We start from the raw sequence: 15,141 nt of genomic DNA on the forward strand, positions 1-15,141 counted from the left end.
ATGTTGGGTTGTGTTATATGTAGTGATGATTAGACAATAAAATAATAACAGTTTAATGCTAAAAAACATACTTTGCTGTACCGTTGTAGTGAAAAACATGGTGGAACTTACATACACCGTTAATGAACTATTGATGGAAGAAGAAGTTTTGAGGACTGAACAGTGAGACAATGTGGAGCCTCCCGGAGGGTGGCGTCCTACCCTGGCCTAGCGAATGAGCGCGTTTCTACTAGTGGTTAAATATAAATCTCTTTATTTGAATTTTCTCTTAGATATTACTTTGATTGTACTCAACTGCCACTCTGCAACCACTATTGGGTGATGTGTGTGTGGCAGCTTTGGATCGTCTCTACCCAGACGATAACGTAGAGCAGGAGTGGCCATATAAGCGATCGCAGGACATCTCGCCGATCTCTTTTTCTGATAATGATGTAGTCAATGAGATGCCAGTGTTTGCATCGTAGGTGTTGCCACGAACGCACTTGCTGAGGAGGAATAGGCCTTTGGGTTTACACTTTCCTAGTCCATTTCTCAATATGAGTCTCTGCCAAATGTCAGCATCTCTGCCAACTCTGGCATTGAAATCACCTAGGAGCACAACCTTATCTTCTCTGGAGATAGAGGTTAGCACTCTGCCAAGGTCGGCATGAAAGGCCTCCTTGTTGTCATCCTCTGTATCCAGTGTTGGGGCATATACACTGTTGAAGAAGGCATGACCTGAGTGATTCAGTGGAATTCTGAGCGTCATGAGGCGCTTGTTGACCCCAACAGACATTTTAGTTAGCCTATGTAGGATGCATTGGCGGATGGCAAAACCAACCCCATAAATGCGGTTTCTCTCCGAAGCAGGCTTACCCTTCTAGAAGAAGATATAGCCAGACCCCATTGCGTGAGTCGACTCTCGTCTGGGACCCGGGATTCACAAATGGCTGCTCTATCGATGTTATACCTAGCCAGCTCTTTTGCCACAAGGGCAGTTCTTTCAGGACGCTCATTTGTGCCAGTATCCAGAAGGGTTCTGACATTCCATATAGCGTCCCTAAGAGGTTGTATAGTTTGTTTTTGTTTTGATCTGTGATTATGATTGTGTTTTCGACCGCATAAGGATGACCTTACTAGGTGCGGTTGCCTAGTCAGGTTGGCTCTTTAGGCAGGCTATGCTTAGGGCACCTTTTCTAGCCCTCTCCCCATGTGGGGTGAGTAGAGTGGCTCCTCGAAAGGGCTGCTCAGTCGCACAGACAGGACCAGATTGCACTGCTGCCTAGTTCCCAGTGCATAAACGACCATCTTATCTATGTCGGCCATGTGAAGAGTTGTGACTAGAGACTCCCGGCAGTCATCCCTGCCTGTTCCCGTCGCCACTCGCCCGACGCCATAGGACTTTTCGGGTGTAGGGGTTTTGATGATGATGAGAAGTATGATGAGTTTGATGATGGCTGCACGTGAGTTGATTTATGTGGTGAGGCAGGAGCGCAGTATTGTAGCAAGATCTTCACTGGCTGTTCCTGTCCTCCGATTCTAGTTTTGCCTTATTTAAGGCATCCTTCCATAACCATCTTGCCCATAGGCGGCTACCGAACATCGGTAGTGGTGCCAACACAGACAGTGCCTGGAGATGCATTGAGAAAGATTCACGAACGTCTAAATGTCTAACTTCAACTATACAAAATATACGTCTGGCAACGATACAGACGACACTTAGTTTACTCGAATTATTTGGCACATGATTATTTCACTATGTTAAAACATGAACACTGATATTCACAAAATCGACTAAGTTAAACTGACTTAACATGGCGGCGGGAAACAATAGTTCACATACCTGGAGATGCGTTGAGAAAGATTCACGAACGTGTGATTCTTCCTTGTGTATCCGTATATACGTGAGCCTGGGGCAGTTCCGGCCCACGCATACATACCAGAAAGGCTAATTTCACCAACAACAGAAATTATATTCAACTCGGACGCTGTACACTCGGCTATGAACGTCAGTGTGACGGGTCAGGCTAATTCTCCACATCTATGCTTTTAATCTAATCAGAGATTGAGTCTGTCAGGAAAAAGTGAAATGGATGTTGAACACGCACTAAAAACTCTACTTACAGGAAACCACAAACCACAGCCAAGGAATTCTTCCTGAGAAGAGCCGTTGGGTCTTGGAGATTTTGAGTTTGACAAAATCTTTCCAGGAGATTAATGACTTTCTAAAATAGGCAATTGACACTAACAAAACTACAAACATCCGATTCTCTGATGTTTGGGCATCACAATAATCTAACTTCAGTAGCACTTGGAAACTCATGGCTATCCCCAAGGACGATATAAGGATATGCCACTCATACTGACAAACTCGACACTCACTTACTTGACAAGTTATATTTACAATAAAGACAGTTGAAGCTTTCAACATCACTCACAATGGATCTTGAATGTTCCAACTGTAATCAGACATAACTAAGTTGCCTAAACATATGCAATCACAATTGCAATTTCAAATTCTGTGTCATTACTAAGGAATAACGAAGTCTTGGGTCCACTCTATGATTGAGAGAAAACGAAGGACTCAGGCGTCCTGAAGTGATAAGAAAACGAACTCCCTAGACGGGGGACGCAAAAAAAGCTTAGTTACTTGTTTTGTGCGCAATTGAGCGTAATATGAATCGTCTGATTTTACGTTAACTGGCGTATACGACCGTGGTCATTAAACCTGGTGAGGTGTGTGTTGTGGTGTCTGGTGAGGTGTTTGTTGTGGTACCTGGTGAGGTGTTTGTTGTGGTGCCTGGTGGTGCTTGTTGTGGTGCCTGGTGAGGTGTTTGTTATGGTGGATGGTGAGGTGTTTGTTGTGGTGCCTGGTGAGGTGTTTGTTGTGGTGCCTGGTGGTGCTTGTTGTGGTGCCTGGTGAGGTGTTTGTTATGGTGGATGGTGAGGTGTTTGTTGTGGTGCCTGAGGTGTTTGTTGTGGTGCCTGGTGAGGTGTTTGTTGTGGTGCCTGGTGGTGTTTGTTGTGGTGCCTGGTGAGTGCTTGTGGTGGGTGCCTTGTGGGGTGCCTGGTGAGGTGTTTGTGGTGCCTGGTGGTGTTTGTTATGGTGGATGGTGAGGTGTTTGTTGTGGTGCCTGGTGGTGTTTGTTATGGTGGATGGTGAGGTGTTTGTTGTGGTGCCTGGTGAGGTGTTTGTTGTGGTGTCTGGTGAGGTGTTTGTTGTGGTGCCTGGTGAGGTGTTTGTTGTGCCTGGTGAGGTGGTTTGTTGTGGTGCCTGGTGAGGTGTTTGTTGTGGTGCCTGGTGAGGTGTTTGTTGTGGTGGATGGTGAGGTGTTGTTGTGGTGCCTGGTGAGGTGTTTGTTGTGGTACCTGGTGAGGTGTTTGTTATGGTGGATGGTGAGGTGTTTGTTGTGGTGCCTGGTGAGGTGTTTGTTGTGGTGCCTGGTGAGGTGTTTGTTGTTTGCAAGAGTCAACGCCTGGTGACAGGTATTGCATACTGTAGTGTTGTATGAGCTACACTTGTAGAGGTATTTATACAAGACACCTGGGGTATTATCCTACACCCAGGTAACAACACGCTTACTTTCCGAGATTCTGTATTAACACTCACACACACGCACACACACACACACACACACACACACACACTCACTCACTCACTCACTCACTCACTCTCACACACACACACACACACACACACACACAACATGTAACACATCTCGTAAATGAACCTGAGTTTCAAAGACTCACTTGATTAAATAACTGAATATAGACAGTGTATTTTATAGTGCCTCTTCCATGCCAAGTTTCAGAGACATACCATAAAGCGTTTCATTATCTCGAAGCGTCAGGCATTCATTATAAAGTGTTTCATTACTTCAAAGGCTTCAGAGAATCCTCATATAATATAGTGTTTCATCATTTCAAAACTTCAGATTCATTATATAAATTATTTCATCATCTCAAAACTTAAGATTCATTATATAAACATCTCATCAACTCAAAACTTCAGATTCATTACATAAACATTTCACCATATCAAAAATTCAGATTCATTATATAAACATTTCATCATCTCAAAACTACATAATATGCATAAAAAAAATCCCACCTTATGTCACAGAGAATTTATCCACCAAAGTGTAGACTTGAAACTATGAAGCTCGACTCTTTCTATAAACATGAAGGTACAGGTATTTATTAAGTAGGCAGTGTGGTCAGGTTTCGCCTTGGGCCCCAATTATTGATGAAAAACTGATGATTTCACATAATATTAGATTCTTGTTGTGTCAGGTCAGGTCAGGTCATCATGGCCCAGGTAGAGATGATAGGGCCACGAATTTCTGGGCATATTTAAGGATTATTAGTTTCGGGATTCTCATTCCCATTCAGTACTTACTCACTTTGTCAGTCATTCAATATTTACTCAATCATTCACTCAATACTCACTCATTCATTCAATACTCAACACGCACTCAGTCAGTCAGTCACAGGTTCCAAGACAGTACTGAACCAACTCCGAACTCTGTAAGTCAAGAGATTCACTACTATTCCGACTGTTCTCCTTTATATGACACAATAAGTCTTGATAAAACCTCTCAGGAAACACTGGAGCACTGGACCACAAATAAAAATATCACTCATTTGTACAGACGATTTAAATAAAGGTGGAATAATATACAAACATAATAAAAAAAACTTTTATTATAAAAGTTTAAATAATCTTAAATATTTTAAAGAAAAATTTAGTATATTAGGCAAGGAAGTTATTTATTCTAATGTTGGGTGATGTTTGTAGTAAAATGTTCAATGAATGTTTTCTCGTGTGTGTATGTGTGTGTGTGTGTATGTGTGTGTGTGTGTGTGTGTGTGTGTGTGTGTGTGTGTGTGTGTGTGTGTGTGTGTACACAGTGTAGTGTAATGCGTCTAGTGCGGCAGCTTATGGTAGCGTAAAGGTGCAAGGACTGCTAGCTTCCTCTCGTTTTCAGCTGCCGCCGCTGGCTAACCCTCCTGGCGAACAGGGAAGCAACTTGCAAAAGTCCTCCCCTGCCAGTACACAGCTTCTGCACCACCAAGACTCCTGCTATGCCTCCTCGTGGCAACACACGGTAACCGGGTGCCTCGTGGGCCCAGGCTAGACCAGCAGGGGATATCGGAGCTGCAGCGGGCCCCAGAGGGACGGCGCATAAGCCCACTAGCATGTGGACACGCCTACTAACCACTGCCCCACTGCCTTGCAGATTAACCTTGGTAGGTATAAGGCTACGGGAATAAACCCCAAACGACAAATCTGCGGTGGAGCCCCGCTTCAGGCAGACATGCTTACTGAGTTCCAACAAGACCTCAATGGCGGTATCGACGGAAGAGGGGACCAACATGGGAACCCAACGACTACACCGGCGGATGAAGGCAATGCATGATGGACAGGCTACCAAGGCGAATCCCAACAAACTGGGATATCAACAGTCCATTGCAAATCTCCCTCTCCTTAGTCGTTGCAATACTTGCACCACTGGATCAGGAAAAGGGAAAGCCAAGATATGCGGTTGCAGCCTGCGCTCCTGCCTCACCACATAAATCAACTCATCTGCAGCCATCATCCAGCTCATCATACTTCTCATCGTCATCAAATCCCCTATACCCACAAAAGTCCTATGGCGACGGACGAGTGGGTGATGGGGACAGGCAGAGATGACTGCAAAGTAGTAAATACTAGTAGTAGTAGTAATAGTAGTAGTAGTAGTGTGTGTGTGTGTGTGTGTGTGTGTGTGTGTGTGTGTGTGTGTGTGTGTGTGTGTGTGTGTGTGTGTGTGTGTGTGTGTGTGTGTGTGTGTGTTAGTGGACTTACTGTGTACGTTTCTCTGGCATTCTCATCATCGTACATTTAAGATCTGAAATTGCAAGTATATATTTAGATTTCACTTGTGAATTAATTATACAGCCAAATATTATACGAAAAAACTCATCCTATCTTACGAGTTTTGATGTGGTTTCTTTAAACGTAAGGTACAGCAGCCACCACCAGCTTTTTGTCAGTACTTTTTAATGGTAATTTTTAGCATTTGTCGGTACTTTTCAACACTTGTCGTCACTTGTCAGCACTTTTTAGCACTTGCCAGCATTTCTTAGCACTTATCGGCACTTTCTAGCACTTGTCGGCAGTTTTTAACACTTGTAGCCACGTTTTAGCACTTGTCAGCACTTGTCGATAACAATTATGTCAATAATCAATCTTCTAGGAACTTATTTATCGGAAAGTTAAGTCAGTATATTGAGGTGTTCTGTATAACGTCTACACACCTTACAGATGACGTGAGAGTTCAGAGGAGAGAGGCGGAGATCATGGGTGGGCAGCGTCTTACAACTCCTCCCGACCTGCTGGAGAGAGAGAGGTGAGTATTGATGAGTGTGTGGTGCAGGTGGTGAGTATTGATGAGTGTGTGTGGTGCAGGTGGTGAGAGTGTGGTGCAGGTGGTGAGTATTGATGAGTGTCACGTGCCTGTAACACGCATGTCGTGTGGTATCTGTTTACGCCTCCACTCCACACAAGCTATTAATAACTTCTTATTTTTACTATTATCTTATTGTTGTTCTTAGTTACTTAGGTTAATTGTATATCTATGTATGTCATTAATATGCATCATTTGTGTTACTCTGTTAAGTCTAACCAAGAGTAGTATTAATTAGTTATAGACTATTTGGCAACTGTCCTGGGTCACGTGAGCTAAGACGCTACTCACGCATATGCTGTGTGGCCAGAGACTCTCTCTCTTTAGAAAACCGTGGTATAGGCAGGACGTGTCCACACTGACTCTAGCCTCGACACTTGCCCAGTACAGACGTGCCTTGTTCAGTCATCTACAATACCCTAGTGGTATCTGGTAATTAGTGGAACGTTAAGTTAGGCCTAGGAAGGGATCCTGGTGTTAAGGAATCTCCTATTTGGTAGGAAATAACCAGTTGGTTGTGATTGCTGTGTATATATTGTAATGTCTGTGTTTAATATAGTTAATATTAAGTAGTATTCATTTGATTTAACCCTTTAACGGTATATTTTCACCCTTCCGGCATCACTCTTATTTTAATATACAATCACTTATTCCCTTAAATTCCATGGTTGCTAGACAGTACTCCTTTAAGAACATAAATTGAATTATTTAATTATCTTCCCATTTGTGACTCACTTACTCCAACTTATTCTTATTTATTCAAGTACATTCGGTTGAGTCGGTTTTTGTGGGGATAATTATTGCCGTGTTCCCTGTTTGTTCCTTTATTTGATGACAACTTGGGGTAGGGTTCACTCCCCAGGTATAAAGGATATTGGGATCACGACAATGAGTGTGTGTGGTGCAGGTGGTGAATGTGTGGTGCAGGTGGTGAGTATTGATGAGTGTGTGTGGTGCAGGTGGTGAGTCTTGCTGAGTGTGTGTGGTGTAGGAGGTGAGTCTTGGTGAGTGTGTGTGGTGCAGGTGGTGAGTATTGATGAGTGTGTGGTGTAGGAGTGAGTCTTGGTGAGTGTGTGTGGTGCAGGTGGTGAGTATTGATGAGTGTGTGGTGTAGGAGGTGAGTGTTGGTGAGTGTGTGTATGGTGCAGGAAGTGAGTTTTGGTGAGTGTGTATGGTGCAGGTGGTGAGTCTGGTGAGGTGTGTGGGTGCAGGAGGTGAGATTGATGGAGGTGGTGTAGAGTGAGGCCTGGTGGAGGTGGGGTGTAGGGAGGAGTCTTGGTGAGTGTGTGTGTGGTGCAGGCAGAGTGTGCTCGGGCAGGAGGTGAATCTGTGAGTGTGTGGCAGGTGGTGAGTATTGATGAGGTGGGCAGGTGGTGAGTGTGTGGTGCAGGTGGTGAGTGTGGTGCAGGTGTTGAGCTGAGTGTGTGTGTGGTGCAGGTGGTGAGTCTTGCTGAGTGTGTGTGGTGTGTAGGAGGTGAGTCTTGGTGAGTGTGTGGTGGTGCAGGTAGAAATCTTGCTGAGTGTGTGTGGTGCAGGTGTAGAGTATTGATGAGAGTGTGTGGTGTAGGAGTGAGTCTGGGGAGTGTGTGTGGTGCAGGTGAGTGTGTGGTGGTGGTGAGTCTTACAGTGTGTGTGGTGTAGGAGGTGAGTCATGGTGAGTGTGGTGGCAGGTGGTGAGTGTGTGGCAGGTGGTGAGTCTTTGCTGAGTGTGTGGTGCAGGTGAGTATTGATGAGTAAAGCAGTGTAGAGTGAGTCTTGGTGGGAGTGTGTGTGGTGCAGGTGGTGAGTGTGTGGCAGGTGGTGAGTCTTATTGAGGTGTGTGTGGGTGTAGAGTGTGAGTCATGTGAGTGTGTGGTGCAGGTGGTGAGTGTGTGTGTGGTGCAGGTGGTGAGAGTCTTGCTGAGTGTGTGGTGCAGGTAGAGTATTGATGAGTGTGTGGTGTAGGAGGAGTCTGGTGAGTGTGTGTAGCAGGTGGTGGAGTATTGATGAGCGTGTGGTAGGAGGTGAGGCAGGGAGTGTGTGTGGTGCAGGTGGTGAGTGTTGGTGAGTGTGTGTGGTGCAGGTGGTGAGTGTTGGGGGGAACATATACTTTGCTTTACTATTTTGTCATGTGGGAAAAATATCAGTTTATATTAATTTTTGCCTAAATTAAACTAGGTTAGGTTAGGTTGGGTTAGGGTAGGTTAGGTTAGGTTGGGTTATAGTTAACAATAATGCTGTGAGTCATTTTCAAATTGTATTATAATTATCTATATGTTGCGGGTTGAGAAGATATGCTCGAGGATCAGTCTCAAGGTGTAACTCAACGGAGATGTTAGTACAGGTAAACGGCCTTCACCTGGGTACGAGCATAGTGACAACGACTCACTTGAAGAAAGCGGAGGGGCGGCAGTAGTCTCTTCCCTGGCAGTGAGGATCTGGGCGTATATATCCGGTAGATTCTCCTTCAGTAACTCCTCGTCCACGCCCTCCAGGTCTCCAGATTTCCAGCGGTTGACTGACGCAATAGCCGAAGCGACCATCCGTTCCTTAGCCCGCTTCAAGAACTCTTGTCTGGCATCTTCAGTTGTCTGTGTTAGTTTAAGAGAGTTAATCATAGTAAGCGGCCATATTTTATTATACTTTCACTGTTTTTATAAGGGAGGGATGTTGGTGAGTTACCTACGTGTCTATTTATTTTTATGTAACACGTAGTCCCAGCCAAGGTTGTTTTGCAAGGTATCGCCATTTTTTTTAAGAGTAATGTACTGTTGTTGTTCGCCTTACATATACCTCTAGATTATTTTATATGATCCTTAATGTATTTAGATTGTGATTTTGTTCCTGTGAGGTCTTGCGTGTTCCATCAGTCCTAATGTAATGTACTCCAGCCCAAGTGTGTCCCAACCTAATTATCTGGATTAATGGGTTCAGTTCTACAAGGGTTCAGTGTTATATTTCCCCATTCCCAAAGGACCCATTTCTAATAGGTCCCACTCTTAATGTGCAAGTAAAGTCTAGGTTAGATTAGGTTTGGGCTTCGCAGAGATGGGGTCTGTTTAATCTGAATCGACTGCTCGTTGGTACACATTTCACCACACAGAAGGTTATACTTGACACCGTCCAGAAGAGCTTCAGAATCTTACCTCCTTGACATCCTTCCATTGATCCTTGGCGAGGTCCTTCAGCTCGTCCACCAGGTCATCCAGGTGGTGGGTGAGGGAGGAGAAGGTGTCCTGCGTCAGATAGGTGGCGTCCCTTGCCGTCAGTACTTCATCACCATCCGTGTCCAGGATAGTGAAAATGGTGGTGGCGGTGGTCAGGCACTCCCTAGGGCAGTCCACTAGATCAGGCAGTAAGATCCTGTCCTGTGAGGGAAAAATAAGATCCCGTATTATGAGGGATTACAGTTAGGCCCTCTCGTGTATGGGGAAATAGTAAATATTTATTTAAAACACGCTAAGGAAGGGGCATTCCTTTAAACCTCGAAAGACCAGTGCACTAAAAGAGCCCAGCAGTGAATAGCCATACCTGTTATATTACAAAAAGAACAGATCATTTACACCTATCACTCGTGTACCTACAATGGGAAACTGGTCGAGGAAGGTGTGGAGGAGGAGGTGACGGTCAGACAGTAGGTAGCGACGGATTAAGTGAAAAAAGGGGTTCTCTTCCCCCCACAGCAGGAGGGGGCGCTTGTGGCCCTTCGGCAGTGCCTCCCACAGTGTAGAGGACGCCTTTCGTGGCTGACCCTCAGGTGCTCCTCGTTGCTTTCTGGAGGGATAACACAGTGATAGAATCATAAGTTTTATTTACCTAACAAGTTTAATACTGTTATTAAAGACACCGATAATAATGCACAAAATAATTATTTTTCTTCATGTAAACTTGATTCATTCAATGATTCCTTGACTGATATCATCCAATTTTTTATCTTTCAGGTCCCTCGTTTCCAGAGATGACCGTGAATTGATGTGTAGAAGTGACAGGTCTTTTGTAGACGTTTAGATTTGTGAAAAATGCCACGAGATCTTTGTATAACTGAGGTATGTAAAAAGTCCAGTCATACCTTATTGCATCTCGTAAGTAAAAAAAAAAAAAATATAAACAAATTTGTAGCAAAAGTTGAATGTTAACATGTAATTCAAATAAAAGTTACTCTTGTGTTAAATGAAGAGTAAATAAAACCCCATCAGCCGGGATCATGAGTCACTCACTACCTTATATTCCCCAGAGTCAGGACTTAGGTAGCACGGCAAGAGGAACCTACTTCTTCTGTTCTCCAGGTTTGTCTACTGAGGGTTTTTCCACCTCATCGTCCGTAGAGGCACTATCTTCATCAGGAGAGAAGAGGTGATTGAGGACGTCCTCTCGAATAACAAGATCATCCTGCCAAGTGAACCAGAGGCAGGTGGTGTCGACAGGAGCTTCAGCGGACCACTGCCTGCAAGATAACGTACCAAGTGGGTCTGTGTGTGTAAGATTACCTCCAGCAACTTTGATTTATTTTGAGATATTATTTTTATCAAGATGTTGTTTATTTTGTCATGGATGTTAATTACTGTACAATACTTTAACTTAATTATCTGATTCATTAAAGGTTCTAATAGGTGTGTTCGTTCTGGTTATTACTCGGTGGTCTGGGGTAACGCACGACCTTCTCACTCTATGGGATCTCAGGTTCACTGTCAGTATACGTAAGTCGTATTGAGTTGGCAGTGTGTGTAGCTCTGTTGAGGGAGTCTTGGCAGCTGGGCGTCCCTGGGCTGAGGTTTCATACAAGTGTTGGCTATTGTCTTTGTAGTTGCCTTCCGGACCTCTTGTTCCTCGTATGTAATTTTTACCTTAACCTAACCTAATCATACCTAACCTAACCTAACCTAACCTAACCTAACCTAACCTAACCTAACCTAACCTAACCTAACCTAATCATACCTAACCTAACCTAGCCTAACCTTACCTTACCTGCATTTAACTTAACTTATTTAAAATCTCACCAACATCATTTTTCCGTTTAATTAAAGACGCAAAATGAAAAATGAGAATATTTGTCTAACCATTCTGGGGGCATGTAGAGACAGCCGCGGGGTAAGACGGAGGCGTGTGTGAGGAAGGCGTGGATCTCCGAGTTCAGTTTCTCCTCCTCTGTGGGCGTGGCGGACAGCTCACACACCTCCGGGCCACACTGAGGGGCCACCAGACGTCATCAAGAGGGTCATGGTTAAAGCTTGATTATAATTATGGTTATATTAATTTATTTTTTATATGGACTATGCATTATTATTATTATTATTATTATTATTATTATTATTATTATTATTATTATTTTTTGTTTTTGTTTTTGTTTGTTATTTATTCAATTATTTGTTGTGTTAAATAGCTGTACTAATCAAAAATGAAGATTGATTCCGTTAGTACATAATAAAAAATATTTGCCTGGGTTCCTGTACCTTGAGTTGATCCCAGGCTAGTGTGAAGGGCGTGAGGGTGAGTGAGAGGCGACCCTCCACCACACACATGACGGAGGCGCTGGTGGTGGTGTCTTTCTCGTAGACCTGGCTCGTCCACCCCCGACGTACGTGGTGTAAGCCCTGTGTAATAAGGTGGTTCAGTGCTGTGTGTAGGGAGGCGATGTAAGACATGATATATACAGTATGTGTTGAGATCATTGTGGTGTGAAGGAAAGATTGGTTGTAGTTTTAGGTGTTTGTGGTTTTTAAGATTGTTTGTGGTCTTTAATGTGCTTGTGGTCTATAAGGTGTTTGTGGTCTTTAATATGTTTGTGGTCTTTAAGGTGTTTGTGGTCTTTACGGTGTTTGTGGTCTTTAATGTGTTTGTGGTCTTTAAGGTGTTTGGTTTTTAATGTGTTTGTGTTTTTTAATGTGTTTGTGGTCTTTAATGTGTTTGTGGTCTGTAATGTGTTTGTGGTCTTTAAGGTGTTTGTGGTCTTTACTGTGTTTGTGGTCTTTACGGTGTTTGTGGTCTTAACGTGTTTGTGGTCTTTAATGTGTTTGTGGTCTTTAAGGTGTTTGTGGTCTTTACGGTGTTTGTGGTCTTTACGGTGTTTGTGATCTTTAATGTGTTTGTGGTCTTTAAGGTGTTTGTGGTCTTTACGGTGTTTGTGGTCTTTAAAGTGTTTGTGGTTTTAAGGAGTTACCTGTCGATTATATTGTTATGAAGAGACACCCCTAACTTACTTCACCGGATGATTAAACGCCCCGATGTTAACCTACCCCCCCCACCCCCACGTCCAGGCAGCGTTAGGATGTACTGTATAATCACCAGGTAAAATAAGCTGGTGTGCCTAATCTTCAGGTGATCCCCCTAAAAAATTAACACCCTGCTAGTAATCAATATATGCTGTACACTATTCACCATATATGAACGATGAACGATAGCAATATATACATATATATATACATATATATATAATCAACACCTCAACCTGCCAGGATTCGAACCCACTTCCCACGAGCCCATGACTGACCGGGGAACGTGAACCGCTGGACCACCAGGATACTAAAAGCAATCCTAGACTTTGTTATATTTCACACAAAGCCTGTTCAACGAGCTTAAGGCGCCGTGAACCTCTAATGGGGACTACTCGTATCACGTAGGTGGTCAGAGTAACGTTTTACTAAATCCGGCTTAAGCTCGTTGAACAGGCTATGTGTGAAATATAACAAATATATATATATATATACATATATATATATATATATATATATATATATATATATATATATATATATATATATATATATATATATATATATCACTCACTGTTTGCGTAAGGTCAACAGAGGTCAGGTCAGCGTCGTTCAGGAACCTTGGCACCACCACCGCTGACCTAAGGGGATGAGAGAGACAATGCTAGTAGTCTCGAGGGTAACAAAGGGAAAATAAATCATATATAACTCACTTTAGTTCATTCACCCAGAAGGAAGATCTTACCCGATGTCTTTAGTGATGGTGGTGAAGGCGTGACCCCACCGTCCCTCACCCTCCTTTCCGAACCTCCTCAGCGACACTTGTGCATCCACCTCCTCACTTGTACATCTCTTGCTATCTTCTTCACGTTCACCTTCTTCGTCTCTCTCGCCTTTTCCTATACAATCTTTCACTGCTCTTGATCCCTCAGAGGCAACACAGAACGTGGTGGTTGCCTCCAAGCTGGTGTTAAGAGCCGGGAACGTCCAAGGTTTGAGGGCGGCCACATCACGACGCCTCAGGGACCAGGGAATTAAAACAGGCTGGTAGCTCTTGTCTATAAAGTCAATGATAGTATAGTCTTTGTTGGCTACAGTGAAAACCTCGATCAGTGGCAGCTGTAAGGCCGACGTCATGGTAGTAATGGCGACGAGGAACACAAAATACAAACACATATTTCTCTCGTACTAATATTCTATGGTTATGTTTTATACTGCACTTATAGGTTGTGATGTGAACCTTCCTATGCGCTTACTAAAACACGTGTCGCTACTCCCGTGTGTCATAACGTGGCCGGCGTAACAAGACTTGTCAAGTATTAAAACCCATTGAGTAAAATATATCGTTCATAAAACTGGTGTATCCACGAATGTTCTCACCCGAAAATCTTATAGCATTATATATTATTGACAGAACAACTGATGGGATATATTAACTTTCTGAGCTATAAAGAGTTAATTGTATATATGTTTGTCTATGTAAACTGGCAAGAAGTTATATTACAGTGTGTGATGGAAACAGCTGAGGTGATAACAGCAATAGTGTCTCACCCTCGTGTTGTTATCTTGTTATCTGTGGTGACGAGGAACCGAGTGTTCTTGATGACTATGAGAACATGACACCTGTTGACCACCCTTGCAAGAACCACACACCTGCTACCCCGACACTCGCACTACACATTGCTGTCCTCTCGCTGGCCCACTACACACCTGCTGTCCTCTCGCTGGCCCACTACACACCTGCTGTCCTCTCACTGGCCCACTACACACCTGCTGTCCTCTCGCTGGCCCACTACACACCTGCTGTCCTCTCGCTGGCCCACTACACACCTGCTGTCCTCTCGCTGGCCCACTACACACCTGCTGTCCTCTCACTGGCCCACTACACACCTGCTGGGCCCTCTCGCTGGCCCACTATATCTGTTCCCACATTGGCACCATACCTGCTGCCTCCACCCTCACTGGCACTATAGTATTGCTGCCTCACTCTCACTGGCATCATACTTGTTGCTACACTCTTCAGTGACACCACACCTACCCCATTGTCACAGTCACCCCTGAGGGGGCATAGTAAGACAAGAAAATTTTATTTGTGTCCAAAGCAGAGTTTGAGTTGAGGCGGATACAACCAGAAAACCGTTCCAGTTATTTTTTTCTTCATTTACCAAAGTGTTCCTGTTGTTTAATAACTCGTCAGATACGTTCAGGTTACGTGGTGGGCCAGTGGACAGTTGTCTGTTTTAGTTTGGGTGACAGCGGTCGAAACTAACGAGAGTGCAGGACCTTTTATTTACATTATCATTTGTACGGCGATTCCTTCTTTTTCTTGAGTTACTGTATATAAACATTTTTATCGACTTATGTCTTTGTAATCTATCAGCGGTAACTGGTGAAACACATCAAGTCCACGATAGATCCTGTTGGATAATTAATGGGGACTTTTACAAGAACTAACTCCAAAACACACACACACACACACACACACGCGCTATAGGCAACAATCCTACACATACAAAAGAATACAC

The 15,141-nt window shown here is 43.8% G+C and overlaps 1 protein-coding gene across 3 annotated transcripts; it reads right to left on the minus strand.

Moving 5' to 3' along the window:
* Positions 1 to 5,743: 5,743 nt before the first annotated feature.
* Positions 5,744 to 13,858, minus strand: LOC121865566. 3 transcript variants are annotated; one of them, XR_006088774.1, is made up of 10 exons: positions 13,362 to 13,858; positions 13,191 to 13,257; positions 11,858 to 11,998; positions 11,465 to 11,592; positions 10,678 to 10,851; positions 9,992 to 10,181; positions 9,554 to 9,775; positions 8,797 to 8,998; positions 6,280 to 6,357; positions 5,744 to 5,870 (listed from the first exon to the last, which is right to left on the minus strand). XR_006088774.1 is itself a non-coding variant. In XM_042365084.1 (9 exons), exons 1-9 carry the CDS (start codon positions 13,790 to 13,792, stop codon positions 6,338 to 6,340), a joined length of 1,572 nt encoding a protein of 523 aa, XP_042221018.1. In that variant the 5' UTR covers positions 13,793 to 13,858; the 3' UTR covers positions 5,744 to 6,337. The 3 variants fall into 3 exon arrangements, 2 of the variants coding, with proteins under 2 accessions (XP_042221018.1, XP_042221016.1); XM_042365084.1 differs by having other exon boundaries at positions 5,744 to 6,354; XM_042365082.1 differs by having other exon boundaries at positions 5,744 to 6,357.
* Between the last annotated feature and the right edge of the window lie 1,283 nt (positions 13,859 to 15,141).

Source organism: Homarus americanus, unplaced genomic scaffold (assembly GCF_018991925.1).
Source record: "Homarus americanus isolate GMGI-L3 unplaced genomic scaffold, GMGI_Hamer_2.0 scaffold25483, whole genome shotgun sequence".
NCBI lineage: Eukaryota > Metazoa > Arthropoda > Malacostraca > Decapoda > Nephropidae > Homarus > Homarus americanus.